General features: G+C 46.3%; 1 protein-coding gene, 1 long non-coding RNA gene and 1 other non-coding gene across 6 annotated transcripts in view; 2 read left to right on the plus strand and 1 right to left on the minus strand.

Moving 5' to 3' along the window:
• POU6F2 (POU class 6 homeobox 2) overlaps window positions 1-23,521 on the plus strand; it is a 423,476-nt gene that overhangs the window by 394,404 nt on the left and 5,551 nt on the right. For both annotated transcript variants that reach the window (XM_014559834.2, XM_032484257.1), the window contains 3 exons: window positions 3,317-3,523; window positions 13,808-13,976; window positions 22,702-22,870. In XM_014559834.2, coding sequence (XP_014415320.2) covers window positions 3,317-3,523; window positions 13,808-13,976; window positions 22,702-22,870 — 545 coding nt within the window. The remainder of the gene's footprint in view (window positions 1-3,316; window positions 3,524-13,807; window positions 13,977-22,701; window positions 22,871-23,521) is intronic.
• Window positions 1-23,521, minus strand: part of LOC116665054 — a 138,542-nt gene that overhangs the window by 33,337 nt on the left and 81,684 nt on the right. The gene's annotated exons all lie outside the window — the stretch shown is intronic.
• Window positions 8,138-8,209, plus strand: TRNAA-GGC. The gene has a single exon. It is a non-coding gene; the product is annotated as a tRNA-Ala (tRNA).

Genomic DNA, 23,521 nt, shown 5'->3' on the forward strand with positions numbered 1-23,521 from the left:
ACATAGAGGAGGGTCTGCTGGTGCTAGGCTGCTCCGCCAGCATCCTCAGCATCTCAGGAGAGTTGAAGTTGACCTGTGTGTCCAATGCTTGGATCCAGAGTCCCAGGCTAGTGGCCTTGTTTGCTCAGTGACACGTCCTTCCATCAGGACGCCTAGCAATAAATCCCTAGTTCTGGGAACCAGAAAATCACACTCCAAAAGCTAGTCCTAGGACTACAAGTGTCTCAAAGGCTGCCTCTTTCTATCTTTGTTCTCAAGTCAGTTGCCCTGATGCCTTTTCAAACCTCTGTTTTGATTTCCTGATTTAGTTGAAATGTGTGTAGGTGCAAAACACTTCCCTTGACTACTGAAAGGCCTTTAATTAAAAATGCGAGTTTCCCAGGTGAAGGAGCCTCACAGCTTGCTGCCTCGGTTCCTCTGATTTCCTGGTTGTGGTCTTTTGGAAGTCTGAGCTAGCCGAGGAGGAGGAATTTCAGTGAGATCCGTGTAAGTGCTGAGGGGGGATCGGAGCCGGCCTGAGCTACACAGGCACATGGAGAGGCTCTACGCAGCACGTGTGTGACCAGCTCCACCCTGGATGCAGGGGAGCAAATTGAAATGAGCGAGTCGTGAGACATTGGGGAACAGTGGAAAATTCCCCACAACGCACTGCCAAGTGTGTGACATGCTGAGATGGTGATCCCCAACTCCTCTGAGAGGGGAACACAAATGGGAAACGCTGCGCTTCACAGATGCCTTCCTGACTTTAGAAGCGCCCAGGCCCCGCCCCCACCTCTTGGGCAAACCCTCCTGTTAAAGGATCCCCTCCGTTGTGCCACTGCAGGTCCCTCTGGCTCTGACACTAGTGCCGTCCTACCCTCCAACAGTGATGCTAGGGTCCAGGAAAGAAAAGGGAGCCAGGGAACGGAAGTGGTGCCATGTTTTAGTAATGTCGCCCTGCAGTGCTGGGAAGTGAGGCGGCACTGGGGGAAGAGGCTGATGAGACGTTTGCGTTTGCCTTTCTTCTTCTTTCCACCCAGAATGTAGGCAGAGCTTCTCATTACCGCCAGGGGAGCACAGACGCATGTCAATCTTCTGGGAGCAGAATGCCTCTCTCTGCATCGCAGTGTGTTCTGTAGCTGTCAGGCACTCTGCCTCCCTCTGAAGCCTTCTCCCAGGCTAAACACACTGACATCCTGCCCAAAATAGAACCCGCAACCCTGCCACCTAAAGGCATCCAGCTCCCATAGGCTTTCAACTCAGGCCAATCAGGGGGAGCGGAGCTTTCAGGGCTAAGACACCAGGAAACCAGAGTGGATGGGCCAGCCACTGGGTTTGCACCATTTCACGATGCACGTGAGGAAAGGGGAGGAAGCCAGCATCGGCGCAGGACAAGGAGTCTGCTCTCCGGACATCTCCACGCTGCCTGGGGGGTCATAGGAACAGCCTTTGAATCCTGAGCTGCTTAACGCAAGATCACATACCAATAAAGTACTTAGGTGCCCTGATCTACTGATGTGGACTCCTTCTGACCTTGCTGGCACTGATGGGACACGCTTGTCACTGATGCCACTGGGGGCCTCGCTCAGTTAGGCTGTGGAGCTGCAAACTCCCTGAGAGTGCTGACCACTCTTACAGTAATTACTTGACCTTTATCAGTAGCCATTGACAACTGCCATTGATACATGATATTCGCACAGACCCTCCTTCACCACCATCCCACAGGGTGGCTTCTCTGTCCTGATCTTTGTCACTGAGTCACGTGGTCATGAAGGTCCTCTGCGGTGCCAGTTGCACCCAGAATCCCAGCGATAGCTGAGTCTAGAGACCATTCACTCAGAAGACAGTTATTGAGAAACCACGTTCAAAGCCCTGTTTGGAGGACTGAAGGGAAAAGAAAACAGAATCATTCATGAACTCAGCCCACGGGCAGCTTAGCATCTGCAGGGAAACTGCAGACAGGACGCAGGGCCTTTTGCAAGAGCAGCTGCCCTCCCACATGCTCCCAGCGGTGGGAGCCAGGTGACATGCAGCATTGAGCATTTGGGGGTCCCCGCCCTGGACTCCAGCTCCGCCACTTACAGATGCCTCCCCGAGCCTCCACCGTTTCACTGACTAACGCAGGCGGGACGAGTGCCCACCGGGCTGAGCCGCTGTGAGAATGTGGAGTGAAATGAAACCATCCACACGGAAGCCCTACCTGAGACAGTATCATTAATGCGTCACGGTGGCCCCCAGGCCGCGTCACCACAGATCAGGTCTGGGAGGAGGCCCCAGAAGACGACAGCAGAGCGGCGTGGCCATCCTGCTGTACCTGGAGGGGAAGCAGCCCACACACCCTCCTCGACTCCCCCCAGGAGAGTCCGTGACATCAGGAACCATAGCTCATGTTTTCTTTTTTTACCAGATTAGCTCTGTCCCTGACAACATTTGAATGCGGTCTGTGTTTCCAGATCTTACAAACACCCAGTCCCTTGGCTCATGCTCCCTTTCTCCCTAACACAGTGACTGGATCCAGCCAGGCCCCTCCTCCGTGCTCCACAGGATCCCTTCATGGGGCCAGAGGCTACCAGGTGCAAAGAAAGGCCTTTGCCCCGCCTACCATAGAAGCTCTGGTCCTCTAACCTCTAGGGCCCAGTTTAAAACGCATCATTTAAAATACACTTTTAAAAATGCTCAGTCCTCAGTAGTCATTGCACCTCTATTTTGAGTTTCAAATACAGGTGACCCCAGTTCTCTCAAGCCTTCAGAAAGCTCAGGCTCCCTGACAACGTTGTAGAGCTAGCAGGCGGCCCCTCTGGGAATGGAATTCGGTTTCCCTGACTCCAGAACCCAGACTCTCAGCCACCGTGGGCACCAGGATGCTAGCTGACCGCTGACCCAGAGAGAGGAGCAGGATGCCGGGGAAAGGGAAGGAGGTGGAGAGAGCAGAGGAGAGGATGTGAGGGAGCACACCGTATCTGGGGAGCCCTGTCGGGAAGGGGTGCGGCTCCCCGGCCAGACAAGGGCCTTGAGTGCATGAGTCTGTCCTCCACCTGGTTCTGAGATGGAGCAGGTGTCTGTGCTGCCCTGGCAGAAATCACATGTGGCTTGATTTTATTTTTAAATACGATGTTGTCCCCTTTCCTCCATGCACTCGGTCCATGTGTGTTTCTCTCTCCTTCAGATGCTCACCCTCGGCCACTTTCCTCCACACCCGCATCTCCAGATCTGTTCATGGATTTGGAATTGGATCTCAGGGAGCCTCCGACAGAGACTAGGGCATGAGTCATCTACAGTTGCATGTGCGGACCCTGAGCAGAGCCCTGAGCCTCACCTCTGGGCCTGTCTCTTGCAGATTATTGGGACCATTCCTCTGATGCCGAACCTGGGGCCGTCGAGCCAAGCAGCGAGCGGCACTCAGGGCCTTCAAGTGCAGCCCATCACCCCCCAGCTCCTGACAAATGCCCAGGGCCAGATCATCGCCACGGTCATCGGGAACCAGATCCTGCCAGTGATCAACACCCAGGGCATCACGCTGTCACCCATCAAGCCCGGCCAGCAGGTAAAGGTGCCAGGGCCAGGACGCCACGGCTACCTGGGCACCTCTCCTTACCACCCTTCTTCTTGGGCTCCGTCAATGGGAAGTAATTTTTAAATTAGAAAATATTTAATCCCACTAATCCTGACATATCAATACTCATAAAATAGCAAGTCACTCTATTTTTCTTTCTTAGTGAATACGGGTGATAACTAAATAGCTCTCAATCTAAAAATATGAAGTTATTCAATTATAAACAGAGACAATGTCCTAAAATTCAACGGGGATGTGTTCTTATTTATCTTTGCTTATGATACTTAATTTTCAGTCAATTTTAAAAGGGGTGAAGAAGAAACCAAGATCACTTATGTCTTAACTGTAAATGAAAAAAAGAAAGTATTAAACACTAAGAGATCCCAACTGGATGCGGCTGAGGGTGCTACCTACAAATTAGGGAATGAAAAACAGGAAGCTCTGCTGAATGGAATTTCATTAAAACCGCACAGTTCATTTTCTTCCATTCAAATATCAGTCGAGCACTTTCTGTGGGTTATGCTGGAGTCTGGGTACCCAGCACTAAAGAGGAAAGACACAGTCCCTGACCTCATGCAGCTTCTGGTTGATTGGTTTCTTCACACATTTTTCGGTAACCCTCTATACAGCAGGCACCTGATTAATAATAAGAAACAGGGATGAAAGAGTGACTCTTCCTGGTTTTATGGAGCTTGTGGTCTTGCAGAGAATGCAGACACATAAGCAGAACCCCGCTGTGCAATAATACCAAAGGTCCTGTAACAGGACGGGTGTGCACAAAGTTTACTATCATTGCAGAGACGAGAGGGACCAATTTTGTCCAGAGCATTTAGAATCCTCACAGAGAGAATGGTTTGGGAACTGAGTCTTAACAGATGAGGAAGAGTCAACCAGGTGATAGATGAGGCAGCAACACTCCAGGCAGTGGGAACAGCAGGCACAGAGGCAGGGAAACGCGAAGGAGGCTGGAGTGTCGAGAAACAGGAGGAAGGTTCTTGTGATTGGAACATAGAGGGAGTCTGAGGACAGTCATGGACAGGGCTGCAGAATCGAACAGAAAAGGATGACTTTTGTGTGATCCTAAACACATTATGCATCATCTTTGTGCTTTGGTTTTCTCATCTGTAAAATGGGGATGCGTCAGAACCTACCTCAGAGAGCAGCTGGGAGGATTAAGTGAGCTAATATACACAAAGTGGTTAGAATAGTGCACACAGTAAGCACTTATATAGTCATGATGATGGAGCTGATGGTAATGATTTACCCACCAGCCCAGGGAACCTGTGAGAGGTATTGAAAGAGGAAAATGGTACTCTCGGCTTTATTGTTCAAGAAGGTAAGTCTGGTAGCAAATGGAGGCTGAAGCATCCACTGTATACAAACCATTTAGGAGATGATAGCAAAACACAAATAGGAATTCACGAAAATGCACTGAAACTAAGGAATGGGGACTGTAAGTACAGCTCGGCTCAGGGGAGCAGGATCTGAGAGTCAGGAGGATGTATATTGCAGCTGAAAACAAATGAGACATTCAAAGAAAGCACAAAGAACAAAAGAAGAAAGGAAGATCAGAAGCAGCGGGAAGAGAAAGAGAAGGAAGGGAGACGAAGGGAAGCTCAAGCTTTGAAGGAACAGAGAGGGAAGGGAGAGAGAGAAGAAATGGTGACATAGGAGGGGAAGCCAGAGAGGGATGATCTCACATCCAAGAGTTTTTAAAAAGCAGGACGTGGACACAGTGTCAAAGGCCACAGAGATGCAATCCGGTAAAGCCATCAATTCTTCTGTTTCTTTGTTGTAATGTTTTAAAGTCTGGATCGTCTCTGACACATTTGGAAACAAGCAGTCCTGTTAGCTGGATCACTTAAGAAGCAAGAGGTAGGCAAGGCTAAGATCCAGATTGCCAGCTGGGAGGTGCCCAACAAAGGAAGGCGGTGGGAGAGAAAGATGAAGACGGGCAGTGAGTGTGTGATCCAGAATATGGTTTTCTGAGCTGTTGGGAAACTGTATTATGGAAAGCACTTCGCAAGGAAATAAAATACACAGGAAGCAGGAAGAAGATAAAAATCGATACATCATTCATCTGCAACAAAGCAGAAGCCTCCTTCCAGGGACCTCAGCCACCGCCTCCGTTTGGCTTCTGACCCAACCATGTAAACAGCTCATTCTTGGTGGCACTCAAAGGCTGTGCTTGGAAAATCCATTTGCCTGTTGGATACATATTTTGAAATATACTTAATAGAAATATTTGTCACTGACCACCTATTTGTCAGGCACTGGACCTAGAAGCTAGACTGGTGGACAAGACAGGTACCGGGAGCCCTTTCTTCGTGGAGTTTACAGTCTAGCCAGGGAGATGCACCTTCATCAGATTTGTGCACATAAGTACCTAAGACCTACAGTGACTGCTGTGAGTGCCCGGCAAGGGGCCCTCCTCTCCAGTGCGGGTCAACACCAGGAAAAACCAAGCCAGGTCTGAACACACTTCCCATCCAGAAACAGAGACCTTTGTCTTACTCTCCGGGTCTCACTCTAAATCAAAACCATGGCCTGAGATGCCACGGTTCCCAGCCATCCTCTTCTTCGTCAGCTTTCTCGCAGTCGGGGGACAGTCCCTGCCAAAAATATCATGAGGACTTCCACCCTCGCCCCCTGCCCCAATCTCTCAGCTATGTTATTTCTTTTTCTAATTACAAGATCCCATTGGATTCTCTACCTTCTAAATAATTCTAAGCAATAAGGCAAGATTCTCTATGTTTCATTGGCTTTTTAATCTGTATAGTTCCATCAGCCTCTTTTTCGTACAATCTGTAAAAACCTATTTCTGTCAGCAAAGGCAGGTTGTAAATTGCCCAAAAGGTGATGAGTTAATTAGAAATCGTCAACATTTAATACAAAGTAGCTCTCCCTCTCACCTTGAATTTCTAAGGAGGGTGTGGGGGTGATAGACTCTTGCTGTTACATAAAATGACAGCTGCGTATTTGAGGGAGAACAGTTTCCATCCAGTAGAAGGGCCTAACCAAGAAACGGCACCTAAGAGGCAGGTGTGGTGCCGCTTCTCAAACCCTCGCCCACAGTCGATATTGTTAATCCATTTCCACAGTCTCCCTCCTGAGCACAGACGCAGAAGTGTTCTCACACCGCACCTGTTGGCCCCTGGCATGAAACCTCATTACCACGGCGGGAACATCTGGCCCTCTGCTGGTCTGACCACTGCCAGCATCCTCTTCACTGTGGAATCAGAGGTCTAGCAACTAGGAAGAAACAGCCAGCCTCAAGGGGATGTGCTTTGCAAATCCAGCTCCTGTCGGTTACAACCAGCATCCCAGAGAGCAGGACTCTCCCAGCATATGTGCATGCTGAGAGGTCACGCGCGCGCAGCTGAAAGAGTGACCTTCGAACCTTCCTGCGTCCCCAAGTCACGGCAGGCCCTGATAAGCCTGTTGTTCAAGGCATGTACCAGTGGTCTGTCCAAGTCCCAGAAAGATCAAGGAAACCGACGACGAACATGGTGAGAAATATCAGGAAAACAGTGGCAACAGATGAATGACTATTACTATTTCTTGGCACCAGCTCTGATGGAAACAACTTGGAACGTGTAGTAAAGTTAACAAGTTGGGTGAATCGACAGGAAGTGCTCAAGTCTTGAGCCCCAGATATAAAAGCTGGGATTCTGAAGATGGCAGGTCATAAAATGCCCAGAGACCAAAAGTAAAAAGCTCAGAGCTGGAGGTATAAGGATAGTGGTCTTCAATTTTTTCCTTTAAATATTACCCTCTACATTGAAGAAATATAATATGGACAACCAGTAAAAAATAAAGGATTTCTATCGCACAGTAAGGAGTTTCTCGATTTATTTTTTCGTGTGATTTATGACAAACGCTTGATCTCACAAGAGCATAGTTCCAACAGCAAAATACGTCATAAATTATAGGAGCAGAGAGTTCCCTAACTCACACTCAGAAAGAAGTCCAATTTTATGGAGTAACACACAGAGCTCTCGGACCAAATGACCTGGGATGATTTGTTTTAATTTAACAAAAAAAATAATTACATCCTTAATCGTTTACATCTGTCTACTGTTAATTATTAAAAGAGCCTGAATAAAATCTAAGAGTGCAGAGCCCACTATTCTTGATGATGATTTATTCCAATGATGAAAGATTGAGAACCTGCAAATTTATCATCAGAAATACAAACAATATATTTTTTTTAATATATACCAGGATCCAATAGCCCTAGATATCACTTCCACAGTTATCACATCAGAGATCCTTGGTGAGCAATGCAAGAAAATAAAAGTCGGGAAAGAGCTAGATATGAGAGAGAGAGAAAGATAAATATCTTTCTGTGCATGAAACAAATTATGTAATACAAAAATATCTGATGGAGCTCGAAAGTAAACTTTTGTTCCTTCCATGGGATCCTACAGCTACAGTGGATTATGGCGAACTCCCTCCAAAAGTCGGAGTGACCCAGATGCCCATGTTTGTCTTACTCTCCTGTGACTGGGAATGAATGATTCCTTCATAAGCAGCACAGACATCATTTTTGCAACAGTTTGTTCTCCATCTGACTAAGTCCCAACAAAAGTTAATGAGAGTTTGGGGTGTATAGCTCAGTGGTTGAGTGCATGCCTGGCATGCATGAGGTCCTGGGTTCAATCCCCAGTGCTTCCATTAATGGGGAAAAAAGTTAATGGGAGTTTTTAGCATCATTAAGGAAATAGACATTCGAAAGGAAAGATGTTGCAATTTATAAAATCAAAGCACTGAAATTTTTCAAAAATTAATACCATCGCTACAATACTTGGAGACTGCCAATCAGGAAGACTGCCCTCTGTTTCAGAATGTAATCTTGGTGCTGATAGGAAGCCAAAGGAAAGTGGTTCATTTAAATTAGCTCTCTAAAATGCCATTTGATTATCCTGATTCATCCATTTTTTTCAAATTAAAAAAAATGTACTTTCTTACTTTTTTTTCCCCCAGCCCTTGCCTGAATCAGTTCCTGATTTTTTTCTTGGAGCCACCCAGAATAAGATATAAATTTCCACCCACAAGGGATCTCAAATAGTACAGGGGTTTTCCTAGATGAATGAAATGTGTGTCAGTGACCTCGGTACAAAACAGACCTTTGAACTTGCGGCCACACATTTGGGCATCTCACCTCTCTGGTCTCCCCTGTCACTCCCAGCCGAGCCCAGCTGATGAGGGGTCCCCTGGCCAGGAGTGCCTTTTCTACCTTCTCTGTCTGGCAGACTCCCGCCACTGGCCCCCTGCCCAGGATCCCTCCTTTGTGAAGCTTCCCTGTGTTACCCTCATCTCTGCTTTCCCCTTGCTCCAGTCATGGTCATCAAACTGTGCCACCTCTATGAGTCCACACCTGAAAGGCAGGACTGATTCAGCCCTGCTTAGGACCCAGCCCACGGTGGGTGTTCCATCCCCTGTGTTCAATTTAATTGCTGCTGATTTACAGTGTTTCCCTGTCCAGGGTCTCAGATCCTACAGCCATGCTCCCAGAGGAGCCCAGTGCAGACCCTTCTGTGGCTTCCCAATTCTGTGTCTTCTGCCATTTTCCAGTATGTTCCAAATGAGCCACCTGCTGGGCTGGCAGCTTGGGAAGACTTTCTACACAGCACTGTCTTCGATTTCTCTTTTTTTCTCTGTCAGCCCCTTCCTCTTGCCACACTCTCCCACCTCATTATCTCAGCTACATTTAATCCCTCCCCATTTCTGCAGAATGTGTTAAACAACTCTGGTGGCTCCAACCAGTGCAAACAAACCAGCGAAGCCAGGCTGTGAGAGGCAGCAGGAAGGATAAGGCTTTCCAGACTCTGAATCCTGTTTTTCCCTGTTTCTCATTCACCTGTGGGGTGGACAGTTGCCCTTTTCTCTAGATGAAGCCAAGCCCAGGCCAACGTGAGCTGCCCCTTCCCTCTCCTCCTTTGCTGTTGGCGCTCCATGCTCTCAGCCTGTGTTAATCTGCTAGAAATGCCATAACCAAGGGCTGTACACTGGGTGGCTTAAGCAACAGAAATTCATGGTCTCACAGCTCTGGAGGCCAGAAGTTCAAGATCAAGGTGTCGGCAGGGTTGGTTTCTTTCGAGGCCTCCCTCCTTGGTTTGCAGACGGCCGCCTCCTCCCTCTGTCCCCTCATGGTCTTCCCTCTGTTCTTGTCTGTGTCCTAATCTCCTCTTCTTATAAGGACACCAGTCATATCGGATGGCAGCCCACCTTAATAACCTCATTTTAAAACCCTAATTATCTCTCTGAAGACCCTAGCTCCAAGTACAGTCACACACTGAGATACTAGACTTAACGTATGAATTTGCGGCGGGACACAATTCAGTCCACAACACAGCCTATTTACACCTGACCTGCAGCTCAGAGAAAAAGGCAAGAAAGTGATTATCTCAACTTGGGTGGAGATCAGTGTCAGCTCTTTTAGGCAGTCTAATGGGAGTATATTGAATAAATAAAAGACATGATCATATAAACAGGATGCTGTACTAAGAAAAGTACATTTGGGGTGTTACAGGTAACCAGCATTAGTTATACTAAGCAAAGGGCAATCTATAAGCAACTCCATCGGAGACCTGTCCCCGACGACATCAAAAGCGTAATATTTTTGGATGATGCCCTAGCCTCTAAGAGTACCATGCTTTCCTAAAAACATTATATTTTAAATACTTTGGAACTTGTAAAGAATAATCCTAAATTTGAAAAATATTTAAATTTTTACGTTTAGAAAAATAGATGAGATGTGTTCAAATTGATGAGCTACAGTCGTGCTAATCTGCTCTGAAGGGCAGCTTGCCATCATCAGTTTGAAGACATCGCATTGCTTCCCACGCCTCCCAGCCAGAGGGCCCTGCTGTTTCTCTGATTAGTAACCGCTCATCTCCAATGGTGGACAGGAGCTGAGAGGCTCCTGGGGAAGCACTGACTGACTTCTGAGTCAGTCTCACCTGAAGTCAAAGCTCACTTACACCAGCTGTGCGATCCCAGGTAAACCATTTCGGCTTTAAAGTTTCTATTTCCTCTTCTGTAATGGTATCACCAATACCTAACAAAGAGGACTATTGCCAGGATTAATTTTTATTGGTTGTTCTGAACTGTCTGGTTGAATTCTGGAGGGTAAGCAGGACCCCAGTGTCCTAAAAAAAAAAAATGTTTAATTCCTTTGGAAGAAATATATCTTTCTTAGATTCTTAGACATCTGAGATTCGTCTCTCTCTTTATATAGTCATAGAACAAACTCTTAAAAGAACTATTTTATTTTCCTCTAGAATTAAGCCCTGGTTTGCTTTAGTGACTCCTAAGTGAGATTGCAGCCTACTAATTTTTTTTTCTTTAGTGAGTTGTGTCTGAGGAAGAAAAATTTAAATTGATTATTATCTTATCCATTTCCTTGAAGGTACTTTACCACACCCAGGACAGATAAAATATTGATGAAATGGTAAAACGGACGACTATCTCATGATTCAGTGACTCAAAACTGTAAAAAGCTTTTGTCAAGTAACAATATTTAGAAGGACAACTCAATAGGTTAGAGGGGGGTAGACTGACATGCAGATATCCATCACCTTTTATTAAGCAAATTAAAAATAGATTTAGTTTTTAGTGTGTGTTCCTACAGAATAAAATTTACTGGATTCAGTTGTTGATTATGTGCTCAGCAGGTTGGCTAATTACTTTAGGCAGATGCTCGATGCATATTAATTTGGGTTCCATGTCAATTATAACTATCTTCAGTTCATAACCTAGCCTCTACTTAGCACAGATGAGTAACAGTAAGGATGTTCACTCGAGATGTAACTGCAGGCAATTCTGGAGCGGGACAGCCGGGCATCCCAGAGAGATCCCTAAACTGTGGGGTGGGAACCTGGGTTCCGACGTGCAGCCGACTCCCAGTCTTGGGAGTCCCATAATCATACCAGGTGTACATGCCACATTGGGGTATCATGTGAACCCGGCAGGCAAAAGCATTACCACGGGGGACCAGAGAGGAAACAGCTCCTGAAGCACATTTCCAAAGAAGTACTTTGCTAACAATTGAAAGTAAAATGCTAATTGATGGTTAAAAACTTTTCAGGGAATTTAAAAGACTGACAATCTAGGTGCTGGTGACAATGTGCAGCACTTGGAATTCTCACACACTGCTGGTGACAATATCAAATGTTACCACTACTTTGGAAATCAGTTGGTAGTTTCTTTAAAAGTGAAATGTGCATTTACGGTTATGACCCAGTAATGTCCACAATTCCACTCCTAGGTATTTACATATAAGACATGAAAACTCAGGTACACACAGAGACTTGCACATAAATGTTTACAACAGCTTTGTTCATAATAGCTTCAAACTGGAAATAGTCCAAATGTCCATCAACAGACATTTGGATAAACAATCTGGGGCAGAGATACACATATGGAGATAGACTATATATACTATTCAGCAATAAAAAGGAATAAATGCAACAAAATGGGGGAACCTCAAAAACAGTATCTGAGCAAAAGAATCCAGATACAAAGAGAGTATATACCATGTGATTCCATTTTTAGAATCGTGCCGAATGGGTCCATTGTGGCAGAAAACAGAGCAGTGTTGTCCGGCGCCAGGAGTTGAGGGGGAAAGGATTTCAAAGCGGGTGAAGGAGCTCTGTAGATTGATGGGCAATTTCTGTATCTTGATTATATGGTGGTTTCACAGATGCATACCTTTGACAAAACTCATCAAACTGTATGCATAAAACGGGTGTATTTTAGTATCTGTAAATTATATCTTGGTAGAGTTGAATGAAAAAACTGAACATAAACACACACGCATGCACGCACGCACGCACGCACGCACGCACACATGCATTGGGAAAGTGGTGACAAGTGGGAAGTCAGAGCCTCCCACGCTGGCTCTTAGATCCCAAGGAGGTGGGAAAAGTGCAGTGCCTGTTTTTGTAGGTGGCTCTCCCACCAAAGATCAGGGCCTGGGCCTGGCCTGATTCTACTCCCAGCCTGACTTCCTATTATAAAAACCTTTTACAAAAAACCTCCCTACGTCTCTGGGAGTGTGATGATGGCTATGAAACACTTTGGAAAGTCCACTGTCTAATCAACAAAGGTGGCCACTGCTGAGGCTGTCTGTGTACCTGAGCCAGGTCCGGGGCTGCCCTTCATGTGGGCTGGCTTCCTAGGGAGTCAACACGTGGATGGAGAGAGACCCTTCCCGGGACTCTGAGTGGACCTGGTGCCTGCATCCATTTCTCTCCCCTCCCTCCTTCCTCCCTCCCCTCAGTCAGCTCCTGTCCCCTCTCAGAACAACAGCGCTTTGATCATCTGTAAAGGAGTCATGAATGCCCGGGCATAAAGACAGCCTTCCTTACAGCACACAACATTTAAAAAGCTAAGTCCATTCTTCCTTGGGGTGCTGTGACCAAGAGCCAGAGCCCCAAGGTCAGATTTCGTGTGTCCAGAGGCCAGCTCCTCCACACCTGCCGAGTGAACCTTCAGAATCCTTTAACTCCCTGTACCTCAGCTTCCTGGTTGGTGAGAGAGGCGTCAGAATGATACCCACTGCCCAGGCCGATCTGACAGTTAAGTGAGAGAGGGCATGGAAGTCCCAAACAAAGTGCTGGCATAGCGTAAGAAAGTGACAACCCAGAGCTACAAATCTGAATCGATACTTTTGTCCTGACTGCCTCAATTTCTCTGATTTCTACAGGATCTTAGAGAGCATTTTCCCCCTGACTCCACAGTGATACACCTAGACTCTTTGGTCTGGGAGAGCAGAAATTTCCCATATACACTCAGTCTAAATTGGCACTTTCCTCAAAACACCAGTTACATATGACAAAATGGCTGGGCGCAGCCTGTCTTTGATACTGAGTTTTGCATTCTGAGTTGATGGCAGGCGTTATATTTTATCCACATGTACTTGAGAAGTCCGTCAAGTGCGCTGTAATTGCACGAACAGGCGGAAAGCGTCCAGTCACACACCGTGGTCAAGAAATGTAGAAAATGGGGTGCTCTAGCAAGCTAAGGAGGAAATTAATAATACATTTAGAATTACTAATAAAATACCTGTCAAGGCAGCAAACATATTATATACAAAAAACAACAACTACAAAAAAAAAACCCCTCTGTGTTGTGTAGAGTGTACGCTCTTTCTGAGAAGTATGTATTCTTGGAAATAAAATGATTCAACCCCAGATGAAACTTCTGTTCCCTGGCATTTTCCTCCTAATTTTTCACACCTTTGTGTATTTTTTACATCCCCCTATGTAGCTCCACCAACCCTCCCAGACGTCAGTGGGTCAAGCAGCCTCCCAAAGCAGCCTTCTGCACCTGACTCACAGCCAAGCATCCATGTCTCAAAGCCCCGTCCGGCAGGCTTCCTCTTCTTCCTCCTCATCCTCTTCCTCTTCAGCTTTGAGCGTGGGCCAGTTAGTCAGCAGTAAGTATCCTTTCTGGCTCGGTTAAATCATGGTGGCCTTCTTGTTGCCTGATTGCAATGCCTCTCTCTGTCTCTCTCCCCCATCCTCTTTATCTCTCTCTCTCTCTCTCTCTCTCTCTCTCTCTCTTTCTCTCTCTCTCTCTCTCTCTCTCTCATTCTTTCAAGTCGAAGAGGAATTTCCTGGCCCTGCTAGGCCAATATTGGGATGAGGTCACACCCAGGGCCTGACAGTTCCTTGGGGAAGCAGGAACCCCCCAGCACACATCACGAGTGCGTGTCGGCGCCAGTTTCCATCCCAAGCACTCTCTGATGTGCTGAGTCAGTCCCACCACTTTAGAAGGTAGAAACTGATCAGTTTTCAGGGCATGAGCCACACAGCTCAGAAGTGGAATAACCAACAACAGGCACTCAGCCGGCGGGTCAAGCTGCTTTTCTGTGTGTTTGAAGTCCCCTGACATTCTATTAGGTGTCAGAGGAAAGAAAAGAGCGTGTGCCTGTGGGCTGGTGGGTGTGTGCACGCAGGGTGAGCTGCCTCCAGTGGTGGGAGGAGGAAGCCGTGCCGGCTGGAAATGATGAGAAACCTCTGAACAACCATCCACAAAACAACACAAGCTAGCAAGTCGGCCTCCCTGAGGAGGCCACGTATACATTTTAGAAATGGTATTTGGCCCGAGTCAAGTCTCGTGAAGACAGCATATGTATCACATGCAAATAGAGACGTGTTGAGATGAATGTGACGATGGTCTAATTTAAGGTTAGTTATTCACCTTTAGTGTCATTTTTACTTACATATAAAATCACAGAATGTGTGTATAGATTATAATTCTCCAGCCACTAAAAATCCAACAGTTGTGGTTTAAAGAGCCAAAGCACGGGGTAGGCACCTGTGTCACGAATCAAGGACACACGTGAGTATCTGTGTTTGGCTGAGTGTCATGAGTGACCTGTTAAAGCAGGAACAGTAGGGAGTCTCCCATATCATGGGCCAAGTCTGGAAATGCCAGGCCAAATGGAGGGTTGCTGCGTCTTCACCCCACAAGCAGCCTCCCTAAAAAAGAATATTTATGTACATACATGCATATGCATATATACTCAACTATATGATAACTCAGGCAAGAAAGACGCATGTGAAACGGCGAAGAGAATCAGAGATAATGGAAAGATTAAGATGCCCATGTACTTTAGTGAATGAGTCTGGATGCTCTTGATCGTAACAAAATATGTCAACACCAAAAGAGTTTCAGGGTTCATATGGAGTCTGCCATCAACCTATTACTTTAAGTTGTTTAGATACACAAATCCTCTCATCTGGGCAAAAAACTAGTCTTACTTCAGTAAATTTATATATAAAATTAATTTACTTATAGCCAGATTTTCCCCCAATAAAGAAACTCCTTATAGGGTTGTTGTGGGGAAAGATTCAAATTTTGTTCCAATTTGATTTTGTGTGTAACTTTCCACAAAACACTCTATTTCTAAATGCCAGCAAGGTCCTAAATTTACAATAGGCTGTTCAGCTTTGTTCCTGAAAGAAAAGGAACTGATATCAACAATCGTATAGAGAGGAAATAAGTTAAATATGAAATATTTAAATGTGAAAAGTACAAACCACCCCACGAGTACTGTATTTTACGTAAGCTGAAGACTCAGTACATGCTGGATGGATAGAGAGATGAATGAATGGAGGAGACAGAGATGGATGGATGGTACTGGCTGCTCTCTTGCCACTTGTCTCAAGCTGGGCAGGGAAGGATTAGCCTTTCTCAGAAGTCAGGAACAGAGCTACTTAATGGGCCAAATGAAATTTCAATTGCACAGCGGCCAATGGAACATCTAAGATCTAGCTGTATAATGAGTGAACCATATTGCATATCCTTAATAAGAAATATAAAGAATTGGGGAAAAGAGACTCCTTTACCGCATGCACTTGAAACAGGAAACTCCAAGCTCATGCAGAGCCTTGAATGAGGAGCCTTCTCTGGCGGATATGAGAGGGCCAAGCAGCACCAACACAGGGGCTCAGACTTTACACAAACCCACTGCTGCGCTTACAATTGCTCCAGATTTGAACATGTTGTTTAGTTAATTTCCTTCTGTCTCAAAACCCAACTGCAGAACGATTACTATACAGAGCATTTCCTGATTTTGATTACCCCCAACAAACTTGTTTAAGCCTTCGTTTGTAAAGGAGGGTTTTCAAAGCACTTTCAATACTTTACTGATTTTCTTACTCACAAGACGGTCATATAAATCTTCATTTTCAGATATTGAAGCTGGCATCCAATAGATCTTGAAAAGTACAACTTATCTTGACCATCTAATGTCGGAGAGACCAGATTCAGTCTTAGATGAGAGGCTGTGACACTGTGTGTGACAAATCCCCTGGGGGACAAAGCCAGGATGATAACCCAGGTGGTCTGATTTCATTCTGCACAGCCTTCAAAGGCAGGATACTTTCACATGAATTTTATCCAGTGAAATTTGAATGACAAAATACATCAAATCACCTAAATATTCTTCAAATAATTTTAAAATCCTGAACTCACATTTTATAATTAAAGCACAGGCTCTTTCCCTGAGCCAATATGAAAAGGAAAAACTAGACTAGACACCTTGCATGTTTTGAAATTTATATTCAAGCATGAAAGATGCATTTTAAATTACTTTTGTCTGAGATTAAACTTTACCAAATTTGCAGATAGGCTAACGTAGGAAGACCCAACCCAGTCCTTCAAATGTAGTTTTTAACACAGGTTAAATTATAGGAAGAAAAAAGCGTGCTTTAGTCAGAGAATGTTGACTTTAAAATAAAAAAATAAAAAACACTTTTTGAACACCATACACATGCAGGCACAAGACTAGAAATTAAGAAAGTAAAAGTAAGCAAGATGTGGTCCCCGTCCTGGGGGAGGTAATGAACTGATAACAAAGAAACACAGTTACAATAAAGGGAAATAAATGCTAGGTTCAACATAAGAATAAAGACTATGCAAATATAGTAGACAGTTATCTCAGTTTTAGAGACTGAGACAGAACAGAAAGACTTGCTGGAGTAAATAATCCTTGAATTAAGCTGGATGGTTAATGAATCAACAAATTCCTCCATTAGGCCAAGGCCATAGTTTGAACCAGGTCAAACTGGATTTGAACCTGTGATCAAAATCTTGGTGAATGGACCCTCCCAGGTCACGGTCAAGGTTGCCTCGGGTTGGGCGACCTGCCATTGCTCCAGATGAACTGGAGTGGGTGGATCATCTGTAATCTGCCCTACTCTGGGCAAAAGAACACAGTTACTACCAATATGCCTACTCCTTAAGACCTCTGCCCATTACCTGTTCACAGTACCTACACAGCTTGTCCTGTGTCAAACCTGGCTCCATCTCCACAGTCACCAGAGATAAAGATCGTTTCCAGAAAAAGGGCTTTTGGAAAGTCTAAAAGAGTCAAACAAAGGACTTGACCAAGTCCCAAACTGGCTTAAGATTTACACAGTACTGTTTAAATTTAGGTAGGCATGGGACTTTTTATTCTTTGCTGGGTTTGGTTTTTCAAGACACTTTTTTTTAAACCCCTGGCCTATGAACGTGATTCTTAGACAGCAAAAGGACTGACAGTCCATACCAGAAAACCCAAACCACAAAGTGAGCGTGAGCATGCATGGTAGTCCTTTATGGCACAACGGAACCCCTGATCCACTTGATCACATTTCACACCATTTCCCACAACGCAGTGAAGTCACCACATTGTAAGCAAGCTGTTCTCCCAAATCACACTGCACATCCCCAAATGGTTTCTCCTTTCTTAGAAATATTTGGTAAATATGCCCATTAGTTGCCGTAAGAATATCACTAAAAAGCCGATGGATGTTTCAGAGGCAGTTAATCCATCCTTGGCACCTTCTTTAAAGATGCATATTTCTCCTGTAACGATCCCACCAGCAGAAGCTGCAGAAGGATGATGTTGGTGGATGGTGGATGATAACACCTTACATGAATGCCCAGGCACACAGTTGGAAGGAGCTGACTTTTTAAAACGAGACAAAAGAAAACATCGGTCCTGGTCCATCCTGAGTGCTCAGTTCAGGATGGGCCCAGTGACTATGCACCCAGATTTGCACAGGCACAGAATGTGCCTTTAGTCCCCATGAAAATCTTTTCTTTTTCAGCCCATGTGTTCCAGATTTGATTTGGAAAGCGCCATCATTACACGTATGAATCGCTGCCCATGTTAAATGCCAGTGTATTGTAAATCTCCAGGCCAGCCGATCCGGACATGGGTTGATCTCCTGGATCCTTTAGCAAGGCTCAGATTAAGGGCAAACCAAGGAAGTCACAGCTTTCTGACTCTGTGTTTAATACATTGGGCCGACTTAATCTGGCACAAACTTTTATAAAAGGTGCCACTTCCTCCTCAGGGCAGAGAACTCCCGGACTGGGTGCCCAGGAGCTGGTTAAAGGGATTTGAAGCCTCCCTTGGAGCTTCCCATCAAGGTGGCCTCAGATACATCCTAAGAGTTAACGCAACCTCCCCAGAGTCAGGAGAATGGAAAGCCAGGCTGACTGATCCCAGGGTGAACAGTCAACCTCTGAGCTACACTGAGAGCTAACGTGACTTTCCAGGGAAGATTCCATTCATTACCTTCACCCCATTTCCCCTCCTCAAACAGAAAAGCATAAATCCCCTAGGGAAAGGGAACTGTCCAACAGTGCAGGAAAAAACCTCAAGAGTTTAAGACAGAAATTTAGGGATCAAAAAAAAAAAAAAGCATTACTTTTTTTTTTAATTAATTCAAAACATCTTATAGACATCATCCAATTCCTTCTCCCAATGTGTGAAGACAAACAAGTTCCACATCTTGTAATCAGAATAAAATTAATATTTGTCCATGGGTGGGCCCCTTCTTTGGATGTGGAGACTTTGGTAGTCCTGGGACCCATGGAGTGAAACCATAATAATACGTTTTCCCCTCTGATTTTATGGCCGAGAACAATAATATAAAGAAAGCCAGGAAGCTCATCTCCAGCAAACAACAAACTGCACAAACAATGAGATACAGATTTCCTCTCCCCAGGCCTTTGCCCAATAGACCATCACCCTGTTTAAATTTCACCAGAACGCCTATCTTATCAGGTCCATAAGTAGAACCAGGAAAAAGACAAGAGCAGGAAAGGGGTGAGAGGAGGAAGACGGAATTCAGCTTCCTGGTGTAAGAAGTATTTGTCTGTGGGCTCAGTTGCGCAGGCACCTGCCTCTCGGAGCTTTAGAGTCGAAGTTTTGCGAATCCACACAACACTGCTCAGTTCAAGAGGGTAAGAGGCCATAGCTTTCTTTTCAACTCTGGTTATCATCAGTGATCTGGCTAAAAGCAACCTGCACAATCACACACGTGGATTTGGTGGCTGGTCTCAAAGAACCAGTAAGGAGACAATAAAGGCAGCAGGGGAAGGGAAGGCACAAGATAGAATGGACTTACATAGACTTGTATCCCAAGTCATATACCTGCCCGGTACTGCACTGCCAAGGCACGGGCCCTTGGAAACCCTTCCAGATCAACTCAGTTGATTCCTGTTGATCTAGAGGTGAGGCTACTATACGGCAACAAAGTTACTTCCCACGGGAACTACTTAGCTTTGCTCAGAGAAAAACTCTCCCTGCAATTCCAGACTCCACTGGCCACCCCAGCCCGGTGACACCCAGATGTCTGCCACTTGCCATAAATGGTGGACCTGGAGTGGAGGAGGGGCGAGGATGGGGTCTCACACAGGTGGTAGAGAAGCTCTCTGTGTAGTGGGAACTGGTGAATAATGACGGTAAAGGGTCAAGTGAAGACATGCAGAGGAGGCCACGCCCAGACTCCATCAGGCCAGAGCCACAGAGAAAGCCCCTGTCAGGGGGTCAGCGGGTCCCCTGCACCACAATCACCTGTGGCACTTGTTAAAAATACATGTCCCGGGTCCTATCCAATGACTCCTAAAGACCTACCGAATTAGAAAAACCACCGTCCTAAAAGCCACACTGTTACAAGGAAGATCTCTGGCTTCCATTTCTCACCCTCGGTTTTGAACCTCCACTGCCCACGCTTGCAGGGCCAAGCTCCTCCTCCTTCTCTCTTGGAGAGAGGCCAGGCCCCCCTCCCTGTGCCCGTCTCTACCAAGCTTCCCGACTACTGTTTTATTTTTGCCTCCTCCCCTAACCAGGAGCCCACTTAGACTTTTCTGTCCTAGCTGCCCTCCTTCCCCAGGGAAATGTTAACACCACAGGTATATGGCACATTGGTTCTGTTTATGGACTTTGGTTTTTTGGGGGGACCACAGCCATCGTGCTATCTAAGACCTTTCCACCTTCCCTTCCACCACCTCAGCACCAACTCCCCCTCTAGGGAATGGATGTTCTAACTGCAGGGTCCCAAAACGGTCCCAGCAAGGCAGCCGGCCTGAGGAGGGCTGGGGTTGAGGATGAGGAGGAGCTGAAGGGACACCCAGCATCGGTTCCAGCTGACTGATTGTCCCCACGTGCCAATGGGGACCTGGTGCTGCCAAACCTAACATTTCAAAAGAACACAGGGGAAAAAAGGAAAAAAAGAACAACATGGAAAAATCTTAATTTTTCTTTAGAAATCTCCCAAAGTTTCATGTTGGCAAGTAATTCTCCCATATCGTAAGCACTAGAAAAGCTGTTTTGCCAGCTCCTCACTTGCAACTTCAGCTCTAGGAATTTTTAAATGAAAAAAAATGGAGAAGAGTCTCAAAGCTGCTGTGTGCGTGGATGTAACCTCCCTAGATCCTTAGCAAACCCTCCAAGCTGCCCCAGGCTGCTGTGCTGGTAGGAATTCAGATCCAGAGGGCAGCCCCCACCAAGCACCACTGGAAACAAGGCTTCATTAACCTTGCTGCCAGGCTTCTGGGGTGAACTGGGGGAGACAAAGCAGGATTTTAATTCATCTTAACAGCCAAATCAGTTGTATAGTCACCCTCTGCCCTTGTCCATGGACGTAGATTCTCAACATCCTACCCTGAAATAGTCACCACTCCCAGCACGAGCCCTCCCCTCCCCCCACCAAAGCACTTACAGGCCCCCCCCACCCGCTCCCACCTCCTGCATCTGGGCCTCTCTGCACCCTGCTCCCACTGACCCGAACAAGGCCCCTCCATTCTCCAAAAGCTGCCCACTGGGTAAGACCCAGGTGAATCCTCCCTCCTGTCACCTCTCCCTTCGCTATAAATCCCAGCGTGCCTGCCACCCCATCAGTTCTTGATTATACTCAACCTGGAACTTTTCTCTAATGGTTTCTCACTCCTAACGTTGAGCCCCGACGCCCTGGAGACAATACACTCCACAGAGGCCGGAACTGCCCCGTCTCTTTCTCCTGCTCCGTCTTCCAGCTCATTCGGACTCCCAGGAGTCACTTAAGAAATACTTATCGACTAACTGCAGTGATTACACCCCCTTTTTCACCCATCTTTCTGCAATGAAATTATGCTTAGCGACATGTAAAAATTCTACAGGACTTTGTTTTTCACGAGAAGGTAAGGGTACAGTGTAAACCGCCATGGCTGATTCTGCAGACAGAGCCCATTTCCCCTGTAATGAGAGAATCCAGACAGGAAGCACCATGCCCCCCACCCCTCCCCAGAAGTTAACATCTTTATTTAAAAGTCCGTGAAAAAGTGGTCCTTGGGATGCAAATGTTTGTCTCTTTTCGTGGTAACAGAAGTATCTCTAGCCCTAAGCCCAGAAGACCCCGGTTCCTTAGCCAGGTTGTGGAATGGACTGAAACTGGTGGGTTATCATGCAGAAAGAGGACGAGAGAAACTTTTCACCTACGTCTGAGGGTGAGGTGAAGAACAATAGAGTCAGCGCGCAGGGAGAACGGCTTCGCTCCCAGCAGGACGGAGCAGCACTTTGAAATCTTCCACCGTCCCCAGCCCATGCTGTCTCCAGCGTGGTGCACGCTTTCATTTACCCAGGGCTCAGCAGCCAGGGGTGGGGGAGTTTCATTTTCCAGCTGTTGTGTCATTTCCCTTGATAAGTCCTAAATTGACCACGTTATCTGGCACCAAAGGGGCCTTCCTGCGGTCGGCATTTTTTATTATGTGCCCTTTCAGGGGACAAAGGCAGCTGCGTCAGTAAATTGCTTACGGTGGGGCGGGGGGACAATGTTATTCTCACAGCTTCATAAGCATGTTCTTCTGAGGAGCTAATGTGAACATAAGAAATTAGACAGCATCACCATCTATTAGCCTGGCTGCGGTGGTGCTCAGGTGAAGGAAAATACAAATTACTAGTTTTTAAGGGCAATTTTTAGCACTAAAGAGTCCAGTTAAGACATTTCAAATGGAAACCTCTTCATCTTTATATTTTCACACAATATTTGGACATATTTATGGGCAAAATGGAGATACATCCCCCACAGCTAGTGCCCCCCTGCGCTGGCTGTGGTTTGTCAAGCCCTAAGGAACACGTTCTGGTTTTGTGGAGTGTTAGCGTGGGCAAGCTGTGGTTTTATCCGAGACAGAACTATCTCGAAGGATGATTCTTGGAGGTGTAACGTGTTCAGGACGGGGGCTTGGGTGCCTCACCTGAGAAACAAAGAACATTCTGCAATGTGGCTTCCCCACTGCTCTGAGATTTTTAACCAAGCCACTTTCTTTACCAATCATAACAAACACAAACGACTCGGGTGGGTGTTGACGTATTGATCCTATTTTTAAAAACATCTCCACAGATCCTCAAACGGCAGCGGGTGAGGTGGATGGGGTTAATCTGGAGGAGATCCGAGAATTTGCCAAAGCTTTTAAAATCCGGCGCCTGTCCCTTGGCCTGACCCAGACTCAGGTGGGACAGGCTCTCAGTGCCACAGAGGGCCCCGCGTACAGCCAGTCGGCCATCTGCAGGTAACCCGTGCCCGCATGCTGTCACCTCTCCTGGCCGGCCTGGGCCTCGTTTGTCCTCTCGGCTCAGCTTTTCTTCTTCGGGTGGGCAAAGCTGGAGGGTTAGCGTGTGGGAAGGAAGTTTGGGGTAGCTAGATGTTGGAATTGGTGAAATGGATGGAAATGGAGTTACAAAGGCAGATTTGGGGGGCCTGGCTTGATAACTCTTGTCAACTCACAAAGAACTTCCAAGGCGGTTTCGTTGGAAATACATCACCCCGGGGCCAGAAGCTTCCTTCTGGACCCACTGTCCTACGCAGCTGAGAGCCACTGCCTCCTGTCTGCAGATAGGTGCTGTAAAGCTACCAGTCCCACCTGGTATTAACATACCCACCGTATCTGCTCAGGGATGGCTAGTAGGGTTTTCCATGAAAACACGCCTTTCCAAATTAAAAAAAAAAAAAAATTAACCATTTTGTGACTATGAAGGAATTGTTTTTTGACCTTGCCATGCCAGACACAATTTCCGAAGCATATTTTTTAAAAAGAAGATGCTGCTTTACAAAGTTCAGAAAAAGGGAGCCGAACCTTGCCCATTCCCTCCCCAAATTAAATAAATAAATGACAGAAGCCAGCCTTGGCTGTGTTCGAGTTGATCTGGGTCAAGCCGCCAGC

The sequence above is a fragment of the Camelus ferus genome, chromosome 7 (genome assembly GCF_009834535.1).
Source record: "Camelus ferus isolate YT-003-E chromosome 7, BCGSAC_Cfer_1.0, whole genome shotgun sequence".
NCBI lineage: Eukaryota > Metazoa > Chordata > Mammalia > Artiodactyla > Camelidae > Camelus > Camelus ferus.